We start from the raw sequence: 17,625 nt of genomic DNA on the forward strand, positions 1-17,625 counted from the left end.
TTGATGTGAAAGTTCCACAATAACAACATTGCCACATAACAAAATAAAGAAAATGGGATTAAACTCGAATTATGAAAAGGAAGTTCACAATTTAAAACTGGGTTACTCAGTTTTTAGGTGAATTTGATAATGCTGGAGTCCCCAACATATCACATTGATCATTCCTCATCCTGACGAACCAAATCAAACCAATTCAAATACTGTACATCTTTCCATCCATCATGCTCTGAAAATTACAAACACAAAACAAATTATTAAAAACAAAATGTTTTTTCTCAATAATATTAAACTCTTCTTTGTTGGCTGACGCCTTTTCATGATATTTTAAATGCAGGCGCCTTACTGGTTTTTTGCCAGCCAGATGTTGGGGTCCCATTTCCTCCTAATCAGTATGTCAATGTCTGGTTTTAGGCCTTTAGTGGTAGGAACTCATTAAACAGATTGAAGGTTGTCCTGTGAGATCTGTATTTTGTCTAGTTAAGATTCATTATCGAAAACATATGTGCTTCTGAATATAGAACATGGGCAGCATGATGTCAGACCTGTGGAATTAAAGAGGAGCAGCCTGCAAAAGTCTTTGATTTGAGCATCATGAAACTTAGCGCTCAGATCACTGGCACTTTGAAGTTCTATTACCTCCACCTGAAGGTGAGGGGTTGCACTGCTGGTTGGCTGTGAAAGGACTAGCAAAGATGACAAAGTCTGAGTTTGGTCCTCTGAAGTCAGAGAAGCAGCGATCAAACTCCTAAATTGACAGGTTTACTTTGGTAGCCAACCAAAAACTTGGAACTTCTGGAAACTGAGGCTGAGATGCTCTGGCAAACAGGAAATTGCACAAGATTGTCTTGTTCCAGTTGTAACTTCAATAGATCAAGTCGTTGCTGGAAAACTGTGATCCTGTCAAATATTTGTGTGATTAATTATTTAATTCTTTACATCCCTGTTGCCTCTCATTATTTAGGAAAATTGTTTATTTATGTTACATAACATAGGAAAATCATAACAGGTGAGATCCAATAGTTCAGGCAATGATAAAAAGGAGCTCTCTTTCCTGAGCTCAAAACATCATTTGAGCACTGCACTCATGCTTATCAAACTTACTTCAGAATGACACACCATATCTCATCCTGTGCAATGTGTCCACTTTTTGCAGAAACAGTTGGAACTGATGGTGATTTAAGCCACACTCCTGAATTACGTTTTACATCTTTGTGACCATGGACATTATCTCATCCATTCCCAAAACTTTTCCAAACAGTTTCTTTGTGGATAATACAACAAAATGCCATCAGAGGTGTGTGGCAGTTTTTCTTTTCGAATTATCTTTAGGCCAACAAAGCCTGCATTTTTGCCACACATTGTAGGTGTCCCATCAGTACTTAGCCCATCTCACTTTTCCTGGGATAATTTTTTACTTACAGAAACGTATTTGAAGGAGACAATTGGCCACTATCTTTCATACGTAATTTTGACAAATGCCAATTATAACAAGGCAGTCAGAGACTGAAACATCCCGCGACGCCCCTGAATTCAACATTTTACCCTGACCTACACATTTCTTTGCCTCTGGCTTCCTGAAAATGTTACTTTTTTGTTTTGTGATTATATCTCATCAGGTTTCAGAGATGTGTACCTAAAAAGGTATACCAAGAGTACTACAGATGCAGTATTTGCTTTGAGAATGTTGATAGAGGAATGCCCATAGAGGAACTTTGGTATTGTATGAGGAAGTCTGGAGTGGCAGAGAAGTATGTTAGAGCGGTGCAGGACATGTATGAGGACTGTAAGACAGTGGTGAGGTGTGTTGTTGGTGTGACAGAGGAGTTCAAGGTGGAGGTGGGACTGCATCAGGGATCAGCTCTGAGCCCCTTCTTGTTCGCTATGGTGATGGACAGTCTGACAGACAAGGCTAGACAGGAATCTCCATGGACTATGATGTTTGCAGATGACATTGTGATCTGCAGCGAGAGCAGGGAACATGTGGAGGAGAAGCTAGAGAGGTGGAGGTTTGTCCTGTAAAGGAGAGGAATGAAGGTTAGCCGCAGTAAGACAGAGTACATGTCTGTGAATGAGAGGGACCCAAGTGGAAGAGTGAGGTTACAGGGAGAAGAGATCAAGAAGGTGGAGGATTTTAAGTACTTAGGGTCAACAGTCCAGAGCAATGGAGAGTCTGGAAAAGAGGTGAAGAAGTGTGTACAGGCAGGATGGAACGGGTGGAGAAAGTGTCAGGTGTGATGTGTGATAGAAGAGTTTCAGCTAAAATGAAAGGAAAGGTGTACAAAACTGTGGTGAGACCAGCGATGTTGTTTGGTCTAGAGACAGTGTCACTGAGGAAAAGACAGGAGACAGAGCTGGAGGTAGCAGAGATGAAGATGCTGAGGTTCTCTTTGGGAGTGACCAGGAAGGATAAGATCAGGAATGAGTACATCAGAAGGACAGTACGTTAGATGTTTTGGAGATAAAGTCAGAGAGGCCAGACTGAGATGGTTTGGACATGTCCAGAGGAGAGATAGTGAATATATTGTTAGAAGGATGCTGAGTTTTGAACTGCCAGGCAGGAGACCTAGAGGAAGACCAAATAGGAGGTTTATGGATGTAGTGAAAGAGGACATGAAGGTAGTTGGTGTGAGAGAAGAGGATGCAAAGGACAGGGTTAGATGGAGGCAATTGATTCGCTGTGGCGACCCCTGAAAAGAAAAGCCGAAAGGAAAAGAAGAAGAAGTACCTAAAAAGGTATGCAGTGCGCTGTCGTTCTTCGCAGTTAATGCATTCCAGGAACCACACACGGTTAACGAATTCCACTATAGAGCGATGAACTATTTATCTTGTTATTTACGGTTATTTAAACGTTTATGAACCCTCCCAATACTGATATTAAACCACCCACTATTTGTATTACTGTTTCCCACAATCTTATCGACTGTTTAAAGCACTTTTGTGTCTAACGGCAGTCTGAGACTCACAGAATTTAGCGCACTTCCAGATGCTGTCAGCCAATAGAATGTGTGTACGGTATCACGTGACTGCCTTCCAAAAATCTGCGATGAGTATAAAAGTTGAGATTTGACGTTGACCTAGCTCTATCAAGGTCAAGGTCATCATCTCATTTTCATCCCCTTTGCTGCCTGAGTAATGTGCTTTTTGTTTCATCTTTCTATCTGCAACAGCTGTGAAGATATTTGGTGGACAAACGGACAGACAGATGGACGGACGGACGAACATACAAAGATAGACAGATATACAGATAGACTTGTTTTGAATTTATAATGTGTGTCAGCACATTAGTACGTGTATTACTCTTACTTTGGAAGTTGTCTTCTAAACCCGTATGATGAGGAAAAATCTGTTCTGCCAAATTCTCCTCTGGAGCTCTGTCAGAGAGACGGGTAGAGGCGCTGCTAACTGAGGAGACACAGACAATGAGAGGGGTTAAAGTACTTGCTTTGAGGACAGTAAATACAAACAAACAGTACTTCAAGCTGATATAGAATCTTCTCACAGACCTTGATTGCCCAATTAACTTGTCTGAGCTGGAATAATTTTCAAAATGTGATAATGCCGTTTGTTGAGTTAATAAATAGGTGATGGTGGCGCTGTGAGGAAGTTGGCTCCTATGTGTATCAAAAGAGCTGTGCTTCTCTGGAGCCAATATCTACAGAAACTGAGAATGGTCACAAAACTGGTGCACAATGAAGAAGGTAGAATTATACAAAAATTTTCTTTGACAATGACATTAATTGCACGAGAAAACCATAGGCTGCCCTTTCAGATGTGTGACCTTATGATTTCTAGATAAAAGGAAAAGCTAGTATTGCAGATGAATGTCAATTTTATAAAGTGGTTCTCAGATTTACACCAGCAAACTGGGCAATCACTTGACAATTTTATTTTCTTAAGTAAAATAATTCAAAAAAGTGTAATAATATAAATTTGTGAGAAGCTCATCCTGGTGTAAGTCATAATTCTGGTCTCAGAAATCAGCAGGACAGGTACTTTATGAACTTGTGTGCTGGATTTCATATCTCATGTTGCAGACTGCCCTGAAGCCATCACTTCAGGCTCACAGAAGAAGAAACAGAAAAATGTTTAACAAGCTCTCTAAGGAACCGTCTAACATTGGACTTGTTTCTTTAGCTCTTTATGTCACTTTTCATATCATACTATCTGAAACACTATGTGTTTATGTGATATCACTAAGAACAATGCAGGAAATATAATTGGCAGGCTTATTTTTCCATCTTTTTTTAAATACATGTTGCTGTTTTGGAGGATGACTGAGAGGGAGAGCACTTTACATGTGACTTGACATTCAACATATTAACTAGCATGAACAGTAGAACATGAGAGATATGAAGATATATCTGTAGGTCATTGCTAAAGTGGCCTCTGGACAGTGGCATTACTGTTCTCTGGGGCCTGGGAGGCAGGGTCCATAGGTCAAGCAGGACCAATTAGATTATGTGGAGGACAGCTTAATAAATGCAGTAAGTTAGGATAGTTATGTAGACTGGGGGGTGGGGGTGGGCCTGGCTATTCATAAGCAATTATAGAATAAAAGCTGCTATGCATAGATTCCTGCATAGGGAAACAGTAAAAATTATGCTACCCATTATGTGGGGGATTCAGATGAAGAAAAAACATTTAAAGACTATTAATAGCATGAAAACAGTTTTTGTGGGGAATTCCGAAAAGAATTCAAACTTGTTTTTCTTGGCTCTCACTTGTTCCCTTGTGTCCAGATTTTTTAAATGAATGCATGAAACAATAAAAGAACTTTTATAAAACACATTGACTGATTTAATTTGGTGACAATTATTGACATATTTTTGTATTTTAATAGTGTATTTGAGTTCTATCAGAGAGCAAAGGCTGTCTGAGAGTAGGTCATTAGGACATAAGCTATATCATGACTACAATATCACTGAGGCACCAAATTGTCTCCTGTTACAATAAGATCTTGAACAAGTGAGGAAAGTGGTTTCATTAGATTAGCTCTTAGGGACCTCTTTGTTACTGAAAAAAAAAACTACAGTAGACACCAAGGATATGGATCTCACCTCATCTCCTAAACACAACTGGTTTCCCATCTTCTTAAAAAGTGCAACCTTTTTAAGAAGGTTCCTATACTGGAATGTTTTCAGGTGACTGAAAACATTCCAGTATAGGAAATACTGATATCAGTGCAGCATGGGTGGATTTTTTGACTTTTCTCTATAGTTCTGAATATGCATGTGAGGACACTTTCTCACCAACCTCAATAGGTTCTCAATTTCTGTATTTGCAGTCTGATCTGAACCCAATTTCGAGGAGTGAAACCTCATGGCTGGGATCAAAAAACCAGTCTTCACTCCTTCAAACAGGTGGTTGTGGTTCAGATCAAAATGACCCATGGTTTGGTGACCTTACAGCTCAAATAGATTATAGTGATATACAATGAAAAAATGCCAAAAAATTAAATTGAGGCCTTTATTTTCTGTAAGAATGAGTATTTTCAGAAAAGGTGATGCATCTATGATTGAGACTGACAGTTTCCATTTTATTACTGAACAGCAATCTGTGCAATCATCATGGAAGGTTCTTTCGTGCATTTGAATAGTTGCTCCAACCAGTTGAAGCAGTACTGTATATCAAAAACCTTGATCTTGATTTGGACCCTCGGGTGTGAAAGCATCCTGGATCTGATCACTTAAACCACATTTGGAGGTTGTCTAAACTGCATGTGCTCGTATTCTTTCAGCAAGACACAACAACAAGCAACAGAAACAGGCATAATTTACGTGCTGTCTTATTTCCATTAGTTTACTGTGATTGAGTCTTTCAGGACCCATGACAATAATATGAATGAACAGGCTTTCTGTTGTAGTTTTCAGCCCAAACGGTGCTTATTCAACTGACATCACTTGGGGCAATTTTTAAAACCACAGTACTCGCAGCTCCCTCTGGAGCCACAAAAGGCGTCTTACAACATTTTGCCTGAGGCATGTTAGTTAGTGGTCACTAAGCCTGTCACCAGCCAGCAATGATAAAAATTATGGTTCCCCTTTAGGTGATCACATTAAAGCAATCGAAACATTTCCCACACAATCCTGGAGGTCTCTTTAGGATTAGATGTCTGAGGATGCTTTTACAAATTTCTTTATGTTCCATGATATGGTACGGGTTCTAAAGTTGCGAACAAAATGCTGAACAGACCAAAGAACTAAGACTTCCATTCTTATGGCCAGGCATTAAAAAAGACCAACTGCATGATTGACACAAAAAAATATAATGCCTGTCTCTTTTACAAAAGTGGTGTAACTGATTAGCTGCAATGTGAAAAGAATGCTCAGTAGATGTAAAAAGAAAAAGAAACCATATATTCTACATATTTGGGTGTAATTAGTGTAATTTATCAGTCTGAAGGGCTTGCGAGTCTATTCATAATAGTTTACGTTGAGTAACAATCTTAAACAGAAACTTCAAAGTTAAGGTTATACTGTACACCTTCAAGTCACTTCATAAAAGTTTATCACATGCTTTAAGGAAAAATTTAACAATCTGTTCCCTTTAAATCACGTATTTATGTTCATGAGCACATTCAAGTGTGTCTAAATAGTCTGAAGTTACAGTTACAAGCCTCATGTGTTGTTTGTGCTGACTATTCGGCACAGAAAAAAGTGTGCATGAAATATTATTTATAAAGTGTTGAGCTTTTTGTGGAGACTCACAGAGATGATGATCATATAAGGCTGTCAGAATGATAAGCAGTAGCAAAGCTCAACAACACTGCCCTGTTCGTATGCAGCACTTACTTACGCCTTACACCCTTGCTGGGGTATAGGCCGTCGACAAGGGACCTCCAGAGTACATGGTCACTGGCGTTCTTTTCTATCTGCGACCAGGTACATCCCAGTCTCTTGGTGTCTGCCTGGAGATCCCGCCGCCAGGTGTTTTTGGGCCGGCCTCTGTTTCTCTTCCCCTGAGGGTTCCAGGTCAGAGCCTGTCTGGTGGTGTTTGACTCTGGTTTGCGTAGCGTGTGCGCGATCCATCTCCATCTTCTTCGTCCAATTTCATCTGCTGCTGGGAGTTGTTGTGTCTTCGTCTAGAGATCTTTGTTGCTGATCTTGTCCGGCCAGTAGATTTTCAAGATTCTTCTGAGACATTTATTTGTGAAGGTTTGCAGTTTATTTATTGTGCGCCTTGTGGTTCTCCATGTCTCTGCCCCATAGAGCAAAATGGATTTGACATTGGAGTTAAAGATTCTGATTTTTGTTGCTTGCTGTATCTCTCTAGAGCGCCAGATATTCCTAAGAAGTAGAACTGATGTTCTTGCCTTACCTATCCTAGCTTTCAAATCAGCATCCGTACCTCCCTGACTGCTGATGATACTCCCCAAGTAGGTGAAGGACTCTACTTCTTCTAACATGGTGTCTCCTAGAGTGATTGGTTGAGTGCTGGTTGTGTTTATCCTCATGCTTTTTGTTTTTCCCTCATGAATGATAAGTCATACTTGTGAGGATATCTCTGCCAGTCTATTTGTCTTATCTTGCATCTGATGATGATTATGTGACAGTAGTGCCAGGTCGTCTGCAAAATCTAAATCGTCGTATGCAGCAAGAAAACATAAATTAGCTGAGCCGGCCATGGACAAATAAAACTTAATGCATAGCACATGACAATACATGGTTTATACATGGATTATCCACAGTGGCCTACACATACAATGGAAGATTCTCAAATTAATTATAGTTCAAGTTAAGGCTGAGGTTATTGTCTGACTGCCTGTTATTTACCTGTTGTATCCTAAACCAGTCTTTCAGGAGTTGCATGCACTCGAGACAAAGCTTTACAAATGACAAATCTTCATCATCATCACCATCACCATCATCATTTCTGACCAATGCCAGGGATGAAGGCATTATGTGAAAATTCTGGTTTAACACCTTGGGACCGAGAGCCAATTCACAGTTCCCTACAGCATGCCCCGTTTGAAGACCTTGAGCCTCAAGCTCCTGTCTGTCACGAGTAGCAATCAAATTAATAATTATACCAACATTACTCCAAATTATAAGGTTAGACTATCATAGGTAAACTGCCATTTTATGAGAACCAAACTATCATGGGCAAATTTCACTGAGGTGCAGTGGCATTGTGGTGACACTGAGCTACTTCAGTGGAGGGTTGCACTGGCTGTCTGACTATCATGGTCACATCTTATTTGCTAGAGCAAAGACTCAGAAGGGGATGCAACTTAACAACACTAAAACCCTGGTTACTGCATACCAGAATGTAACAACCAACATGACAGTAACATAATGCAACATGTGACTCAGAATTTATGAGTAAAGTCACTTTTCTTCACATGGAACATATTTCCATGAGTCCAACCTTTATTCAAATCTGTGTCACATGGGATGAAGAACAAAAGTGATTTAAAAAACAAACAAACTCAAATAACCATTACCATTACCAAACTCATACCTAACAACTACATAAGTATAAAATAAAATTCCTTTTGGGTGTTTCCTAAAAAAAGCTCACCAAATGCTAGATGAGAAAATGCTTATTTTCTGAAGAACAATTTATCAGTATACAGTATATTACAACTACAGACTGTATTAGCCGCATTTGATAATGTTAGAAACTGCTTTTTTTTGTCTAAAAAATAAATTAAATGACCAGACTATCACAAAATTTATCTTGAATACAATTTATTTTATGAATAGATCTCTATACATCATCATATCTCCTTCTGTGGAATGGATAAAAGTTTTTCACAGTCATTTTAAATAGGATGTACTGTATATCAAACATTTTGCTGCTAGTTTGACAGGAAAAGGGAAGTAATGGTGCAATATTACCCTCCTGGTGCTTTGAAACAAACAAAATATTTATAAAACAAGTGACCATCTGTGGTTGTTAACACATTTGACAACTCAATGAGAGATTAGCACCAGCTGTAGCGTAACAACCTCAGGATCGTGGTCCTCCCGATAGGGGATATTCTGTTACAGTTGTAAGAGCAACATATTCAGAAATTCTGAGGCTAACTATAGAGGATTAATTCTTCTTCTTCTTCTTTTCCTTTCGGCTTTTCCCTTCAGGGGTCGCCACAGCGAATCAATTTCCTCCATCTAGCCCTGTCCTTTGAATCCTCTTCTCTCACACCACTTACCTTCATGTCTTCCCTCATTACATCCATAAACCTCCTCTTTGGTCTTCCTCTAGGCCTCCTGCCTGGCAGTTCAAAACTCAGCATCCTTCTACCAATATATTCACTATCTCTCCTCTGGACATGTCCAAACCATCTCAGTCTGGCCTCTCTGACTTTATCTCCAAAACCTCTAACATGTGCTGTCCCTCTGATGTACTCATTCCTGATCCTATCCTTCCTGGTCACTCCCAGAGAGAACCTCAGCATCTTCATCTCTGCTACCTCCAGCTCTGTCTCCTGTCTTTTCTTCAGTGACACTGTCTCTAGGCCAAACAACATCGCTGGTCTCACCACAGTTTTGTACACCTTTCCTTTCATTTTAGCGGAAACTCCTCTATCACACATCACACCTGACACTTTCCTCCACCCATTCCATCCTGCCTGTACACGCTTCTTCACCTCTTTTCCACACTCTCTATTGCTCTGGACTGTTGAGCCTAAATACTTAAAATCATCCACCTTCTTGATTTCTTCTCCCTGTAACCTCACTCTTCCACTTGGATCCCTCTCATTCACACACATGTACTCTGTCTTACTGCGGCTAACCTTCATTCCTCTCCTTTCCAGGACAAACCTCCACCTCTCTAGCTTCTCATCCACCTGTTCCCTGCTCTCACTACAGATCACAATGTCATCTGCAAACATCATAGTCCATGGAGATTCCTGTCTAACCTCGTCTGTCAGCCTGTCCATCACCATAGCGAACAAGAAGGGGCTCAAAGCTGATCCCTAATGTAGTCCCACCTCCACCTTGAACTCCTCTGTCACACCTACAGCACACCTCACCACTGTCTTACAGTCCTCATACATGTCCTGCACCGCTCTAACATACTTCTCTGCCACTCCAGACTTCCTCATACAATACCACTGTTCCTCTCTGGGCACCCTGTCATAAGCTTTCTCCAGATCTACAAAAACACAATGCAGCTCCCTCTGGCCTTCTCTGTACTTCTCTATCAACATCCTCAAAGCAAATACTGCATCTGTAGTACTCTTTTTTGGCATGAAACCATACTGCTGCTCACAAATGTTCACTTCTGCCCTTAGTCTAGTTTCCACTACTCTCTCCCATAACTTCATCGTATGGCTCATCAGCTTTATTCCTCTGGAGTTGCCACAACTCTGCACATCTACCTTGTTCTTAAAAATGGGCACTAGCACACTTCTCCACAACTATAGAGGATTAATTATAATACCAAAACACAAATTTTTCAAAGGAACATCCATCCATCCATCCATGCCCCTTTATCCACCGTAGCAGGTCACGGGGAGCTGGAGCCTATCCCAGCTGGCATAGGGCGTGAGACGGAGGACACTCCGGGCACGACGCCAGTTCTAATTAAGTTTTTGAAGCCACAATTGTCAAAAATTATTCAAATACCCTTAAATCATTATTCCTTTTCTCTTTACATTTACTTGGGAAAACAAATATCCCTTCAAGACTTCATTCTAAAGCTTATCAATATTTATTGTCAGTGAGCTGCTTGATGATTTTTTATTTTTTATTTTTTATTTATTTTATTTTTATTTTTTATTTATTTATTGCTCCCACCCCTTGCCTACTTTTATCTACTGTTCATTGCCGCTTGATGAAAAGAATAAATGAAAACATATGACTGGCTTTTGCTTGACCATGAGGGATGTGCATCTGGTTGGATTTATTTGTCTTTATCTTTTACAAGCAGTAACGTCCCTGAGGGACACTTTGGATCTGCTGGTCTCTTGTTCTGCCATTTGGAATCCTAACTCTAGGTCCACCTGAACAACAAGCATCTGGTAAGTGTAGCATAAGTACACAACTGAAAAACATGTCCTTTATCGCCAAAGAAATATTCCAATATCATCAAAAGTGAGTTCATTTGAAAATAATCGTTTCATTTGGCGGCCTCTGTACTTGGCTGTTCTGAAAACTCCACCTCCACCTTCACTCAGAGCTCTGCCTCTCTAGCTACCTCTATCACCATCATGTAAACAAGCCTTCAGACTCACTGAAAGAATGCAACTGAAGAATATAATAAACTGAACCGGAACACTGATGTTAGCAAGCTCAGTCATGTGATTGTTGAATACTTTGCACAAATGAGGCGCCACAAAAAAACGCTCCGGGTTGAATCAGCTTGAAATCAATTATGTAAACTAAGGTGAACAAGGAGCTGTGAAGAGAAAATCAGGCTAAGGACATCAAAGCTTTTCAACATTTTTCTCAAAAACCCCAGAGCCAAATCAAAGAGCTGGGAGGGAGGAAGAGGGATGGACAGATGTGAAAATAAATGAGAAGATGGGGTTGAAATAAGTTGTACTAAATGAGTACAGTCTAGTCATGTAGTTCTATAATAATTTTAGAATTTCATAGAATATTTCATGTGGCAGTGACATTTCAATGTAAATTCTTCGTATTTTTCAAGTAAACGATAATAAATAAATAAATAATAAATGGAGTTTATTGAGTCATCCTCTCCTTGTAATCGCTCCTTTTACGTGTGGTAAGTGGAAAAACATCAACACTTGCTAGTTCTGTGACTTCTTAAACATAAAAACAAAGAGATTATCTGACACAGCACTCCAACCCTCTCTATCTTGCTATTATTTGTTAAGAAAGTGCATTCTTGGAGTTGTGTATTTTTTAATGCAGTCTAATACTGATATTGATATTTAATCATTCTCTTCAGTTTGGACCAGTTTTCCTTGCTGAATTAAATGGGAGGCAGTAGCTCAGTCCACTTTCTTGGACTGAGAACCGAATGGAGGCCGGTTCTAGACCTACGTAGAGCAAAAAAGTTTGGCGTGTGAACTGGCAGTTGGAGGAGATAGTTCACCTTCTGAGCACTGCTGAAGTGCCCTTGAGCAAGGCACCGTGCCCTTACAATTGCTCACTGGGGCGCACTACGAAGGAGCTCTACCTCCCCATTATTGGCATGCCTACAGGCATCTTGTTTATGTGTGTTACAGGCCTGTATCCATGCGTGTGTGACTAACATCTAGAGTGAATAAATAATTTCCCCTATGGGGGATTAATAAAATTGATTTGATTTCATTGTATTTCAAATGTGCGGAAAACCAGTTTCTTCAACTGCAGCAAAGTCCATTTACACTTTCCTCAAACAAACAACAACCCACATAATGATACAGTTGGTTAGTTGTTGAATTGTACCCAACGCTACATGTGCATTGGTACCGAGTGTTAAAGAACAGTCCCTCTCTTGCAGCTTAAGTGGGCTGCATGCAGGATACAGAGGGAGGGGGTGTGACATAATATAGTGAGCTTTGGCAAAGCTCAACCTGTCACTGGGTTGACTGCAGTAAGAGCCACTTACACTGGCCCAGCCTCTGCACAAAAAATGAACTTTGGTCTCTCACTTTTCTAAAAGAAAGTGTGGTGTCGCTAGCAGTAAATTATTCACTGCTATCTTCTTGGGAAAAAAATCTTGCATGATGATTCTGACTGACTGAGTAATGGGAGTATGGAATCTGTGTAAGTATGAGATGACTCATGAGTTGAGACAACAGTATGAATGTACATTCATCAGATAACATATTGAAAAACAAACACTGGCACAACAATGTGGTTGTTGATTAGAAGCAAGTGATCCACATTTGGCCTCATCGTGTAAAGGATAAATTAATATGCTCCACTGAGATATTTTAAGGAACAGTGACCAGCTCTACTGAATGCAAGATAATTCACAATTTCTATGACCACATGACAGGCCTGTACTGGTCATAAACACTCAATCCATTCATTTGGCATTAAGCCTTTTCAGATCTGATAAGGAAGTCACAAATCACTGTCTTTCAGTAAATAGTGTTGTTAGGAGTTGACATAAAAAGTAAGAAAAAAAGAAAGCCAGATGGGGAATTTTGAAAAACAGAAGTTGGAATAATTGAACCATGAAACCCACTTAAGAAGATGCAGAATCCACTTCTTGCCAAGTCTTGTCATGCCCAATCAGATTTCCTCCAGTGGTGGTTGTTCAAAGTGAATACAAAAAAACCTTTAGATGTCGCTGAATAGTCAAAGGCAGCGAAATGAAATCAAACGGATTCAATCAAAAGAACCTTAATGAACAATATTATAAACCGACAGTTTGTGTAACAGAATTACAAAACAGAGCGAAAGCTGCAGGGATGAAAACTTGTGACATCAGAACAGTGTAAAACCATAAGGATGTTTTTTGCATGGTCACATGCAAAAAGCATGAACAAACATCAACGCTGTATTTATATTTTACTTTATTTTTCCCTGTAATGCTATTTTGATGGCACGTCCGTTAGCATCTGACTGGATGATTAGCGCCACCTACCGTTTAACCCGCTACACCAACTCATAATACAACAGCTGTAGTGCATGAACATTTGTAAATACACACTTTCTTGAGACGATTTTCTTCCAACGACTTGCTTGAAATGAAAATTACATTTGAATATAAAGGCTTATTTTATGGGCAACTTTATTCTTTTCTTTTCAGGAAAAACATTATTTTGAAAGGCTAAAACTTTTAACCTATTAAAGCCTGCTGTAGCTACAGGAAGTAGAAGAGGATTTATGTACTTACTCATCAAAATGACGATCGACGGACAAACATAGAATCTTTTTACATAGTCCATGACTTCCCTTTTTTTCGACAGTTCCACTGTTAGTTGGTAGTTTTTTGGCACATTTACGCCCTCATGAAAACATTTGATAAATCGTCACATCGACACCGGTTGAGTCGTGAGTCACGCAGTTAGTTAACGTCGACACGCGCGACAGAATAGTTGCTCCTTCAAGTTGCGCAGCGCAGTTACTGATCCCAGTGATGCTGATGCTGCTGCAGTTCCCGGTGACGTCAGCAAGCCCCACTCCCCCCACCCCCTTCTCGCGCGCGCTCTCTCTCTCTCATGAGCGTTTGTCACCGCTCACACAGGCGCCTCGTGCTTCACATATTCATCTGTTCTGGGCCCTTTCTGTCTGCCTTGTTGACTTCTGTGACTTCCTGGTCTATGAATATCGTTCGTCAATAAATGTGTGTTTATTTTCACCCGTCTGCAGCCTATCTGAAATAACACATTTGTAATTTGTTTCATCAAACGAACCATTTTACATCAAAACCCAGCTTCCGCCCCTTTCTCACTGTGATGGTAGGATCTACCCATGCAAGGTGCCACCTGCTCGCAAGGAGCTTCCCTGAAACTTTGAAAATGTTAGGCCAACAGGTTGGGGTTTGGTTTTTTTTTTAACCTTTTTAACCAAATAAACTTGAAGATTAGACATAAATGAGGAAAGACCTTGAATCGTGGGGATAATGGGTGTAACATGGTTTGCGTCTAATGGAGCACAGAAAGAGGAGGTATGAAACCCACAATGACTTCTAAATTGTTTCCAGATCTTCAGTGTTTTGACACAAGTTATTTTGGTGGAGGAGTATGGGCTTGTAATGGAGAAGGGAATGAGCATGATTTAACTGCTGTGACTAACTCATGCTTTGCAAGGTGGGGGGAGGGGGGGTCATTTTGAGAAAGAAGGAGAGAGTGTGTATGTGTGTGCGTGTGTGTCCGTGTGTGTGTGTTTGTGTGCACACACGCATGAGTGTGTGTGTCAGATTAAAGTTTTAAAATAGCTTTTTTCCCCAGAAATTTATCCTTTTTTGTTCTACTGACTGCCTTTGAACCAGCCGGTAGGAGCCACAAGTGATGTTTCTACGAAATGCATGTGTCTCACCTTTGGCACAACTAGGTTTTCCTTTCAGTATTGGAATGGGAGGTAAGTTGTATTCCACATCTGAGCAAACAGGGGAGGTACAGTAGCAATGGTGCAGAATCTATCTGTATAGATACCGCGATAGGTGAGGCAGCAGGAGAGGACTGGGGTGAGATGTTTTGATGATACGTAATGTTTGCTACCCAGGAAATTAAAGTCATCATTTGCAGCTAACTTATAGAAGGTAAACTACTGAAAATGTCTTTGGATCCAGAGGTAACGCACGGCCTGTTAGCTTCTTACCCTTTGAGCAGAGGATATGATTAGCTGCCATTGAACAGAGAACAAGTTGCTGTCACATAACACTGCAGTGTTACATGTGATGCTTCTTTTGTTTATGAAATGCTGGCATTACAATCTGACACTAGAACAGTATTATATCACTGTTGGTTTGTTCTCTGTAAACAAAGGTGGTGCAGTGAGGGCTTCATCTTAATGTTGGTACATTATTTTCATATTTTTAAAAAGATACACAAAAGTTGTGCAGTTTTATTTGTAACAAGGGAGGAACAAGCAAAATATATTTATAACCGATGAATCAAATGAAAGAAATGCTTTCCTAGAAATTCCTAATGTCGGACTGAAATGAGTTTTAGGGGAGGAGACGATGAAACCTTATATTTATTGATTACTAAGATAAGCAGTCTGTCCTTAGTCAACTCATCACATTCCTATGCTTTAAGTATTTCACATATTCTCTCCCAGATAAATCTTCAAGATGCAATCTTCTACCTAAATATGAAAACAATTAATAAAAAATAAAAAGGCCAGAACAAATATTACATTTAAGATGATGACATGCAGTATCAACCCAGTATTGTCCTACTTCTTGGAAACTTTTTCTGAATGATTTCATCAAGAAGATGCATCTATTAAAACTTGTTTTTAATCTAATTTTAAAGAGAAACTTTATTGTTCCCCCATTGAAAGCATGAGGCAAATGAGTTCTTGGAAGAACTAACTCTCTGAGATAATATAACTGGAGTGCCTGAATAAACATTTCTGGGCACATTAATCAAATTACATTACAATATCTTGATTCTTACTGATGTATTTGATGTGTTTTTTTCTTTTGCTTTGAACAGTGCTTTTTTCTGTTTATCTAATCACCACATACTGCTTGCGTGTCTCCCATATGGTAAAGAGACTGTATTAAGACCAGAACATCTCACTTTCACAGCAGTCTAAGAATCTATTTTTCAACAGACAAGCACACAAGCTTCATCTTATGGTGCCTGAGCCATTTGGTTCCATTGATTGCGTTATTTAGGTTTTGTATTTTAAAAAAATTATTGTTTCATTGTTACATGTTTCCTTCATGTATTGTGTCGATACACGTTTATTTCTGTTTATTTTTATGCTTACATTGTTGAGCATTCCAAAACAAATCGTAAAACTCGTCTGTCATGGTTATAAAATTCTTTCCCTCGAATTTGTTTTTATTAACCATTTGTTTGTCTGTGGGTTGTTTGGTTTGTCACAGTCTACTCCATGGACTTCATGGAGTTCAACAGTTCTTTCACCATTGCCATCAACTGTACATCCACTACATGACAGATTTTCCGAAAACTAAGTGGAACAGTTGGACATATGGAAAAGCACACTATCCAATAGATGGGTTACATTTTGGAGTTATCTGAATAAATGGTCGGTTTTAGAAAGCCTTTGCACTTCTGTCTATCCCAAAATTCAAAGTCATACCCCTGGAAACACGTAAGAAACCATTATTTTCTCGACCAGCAAACTTATCTTGCTGCACAGACATCTAATGCTAGTTTCACTAGCATTGAAAGTATTTTCCTTTTATAGTTAATGTTTTTCTCAAGTTCTTTTGGCCTTTTATGACTGCTTTTGTCAATTACACATACAGTAAATTACTTGAATTAATATGATTAGGATGAAATTGAACCAAAATGTGGAACATGTTCTATGGAAAGTATTTTCAAATTTTCAAGTGGATAAAGTGATAGTTTCATGTATTTTCAAAAATTCTTTGAGCAGTGGAAGATAGGGATAGGGATGCTTTGAACATTTTCATGAAACTTGGTGGAAAATTGCAGCATATGCAGAAATAAGTGGAGGATCCAGATAAAGGGGTGGATCCATCTCTTTTTAATATACTTCAGGACATTTATTATATACTTTAAGTGAAACTGCCTGTTCACCATTTGGAATTATTGTACAAGTTGCAGACACTTTAACATTCACACTGAATTAGTGTAGGTTCTCAGTTGAACATGAGAAAATGATTCAATTATATTTATCCATAAGGTTGTCTGTTCAGATCTCCAGGATGATGCAAAATAGTGTAATATAAAAGACACAAAAACACTTTAATTAACAGCAAATATATATTCCATAAAATAAGTTATCCGTACATGTACTTTTCTTCTTTCCAATTGTCCCATAAAATGACAAAATCACAATTTCATAGCAGGTTGTCTTGAGGATAAAGGGCATCTACTGCTGCTCACCTGCAAAGTTTGAGGCGTGAATCATTTGTGGATAAAAAAATACAAGGTGTTGAAATGAATAAATACATAGTCAACATTTTCAGGTAAGAAAAAGAAAACACAGAATAAATTTTAGACATTACTTCACTTAGATGTTTGTTGGGTTTCTGTGGTAACCTGAGATAAAGGAAATCAAAAGAGCATGAAGGGGCATGAAATACATGACAGTATCATAACATAAA

General features: G+C 39.2%; 1 protein-coding gene across 1 annotated transcript in view; it reads right to left on the reverse strand.

Annotated features, from left to right (window-relative positions):
- ltk (leukocyte receptor tyrosine kinase) overlaps nucleotides 1-13,959 on the reverse strand; it is a 49,744-nt gene extending 35,785 nt beyond the window's left edge. Inside the window, exons 1-2 of the mRNA XM_068338323.1 lie at nucleotides 13,747-13,959; nucleotides 3,304-3,402 (exon numbers count right to left, since the gene is read on the reverse strand). Coding sequence (XP_068194424.1) covers nucleotides 3,304-3,402; nucleotides 13,747-13,798 — 151 coding nt within the window. The 5' untranslated portion in view covers nucleotides 13,799-13,959. The remainder of the gene's footprint in view (nucleotides 1-3,303; nucleotides 3,403-13,746) is intronic.
- Nucleotides 13,960-17,625: the final 3,666 nt, after the last annotated feature.

The sequence above is a fragment of the Antennarius striatus genome, chromosome 17 (assembly GCF_040054535.1).
Source record: "Antennarius striatus isolate MH-2024 chromosome 17, ASM4005453v1, whole genome shotgun sequence".
Classification (NCBI taxonomy): Eukaryota; Metazoa; Chordata; class Actinopteri; order Lophiiformes; family Antennariidae; genus Antennarius; species Antennarius striatus.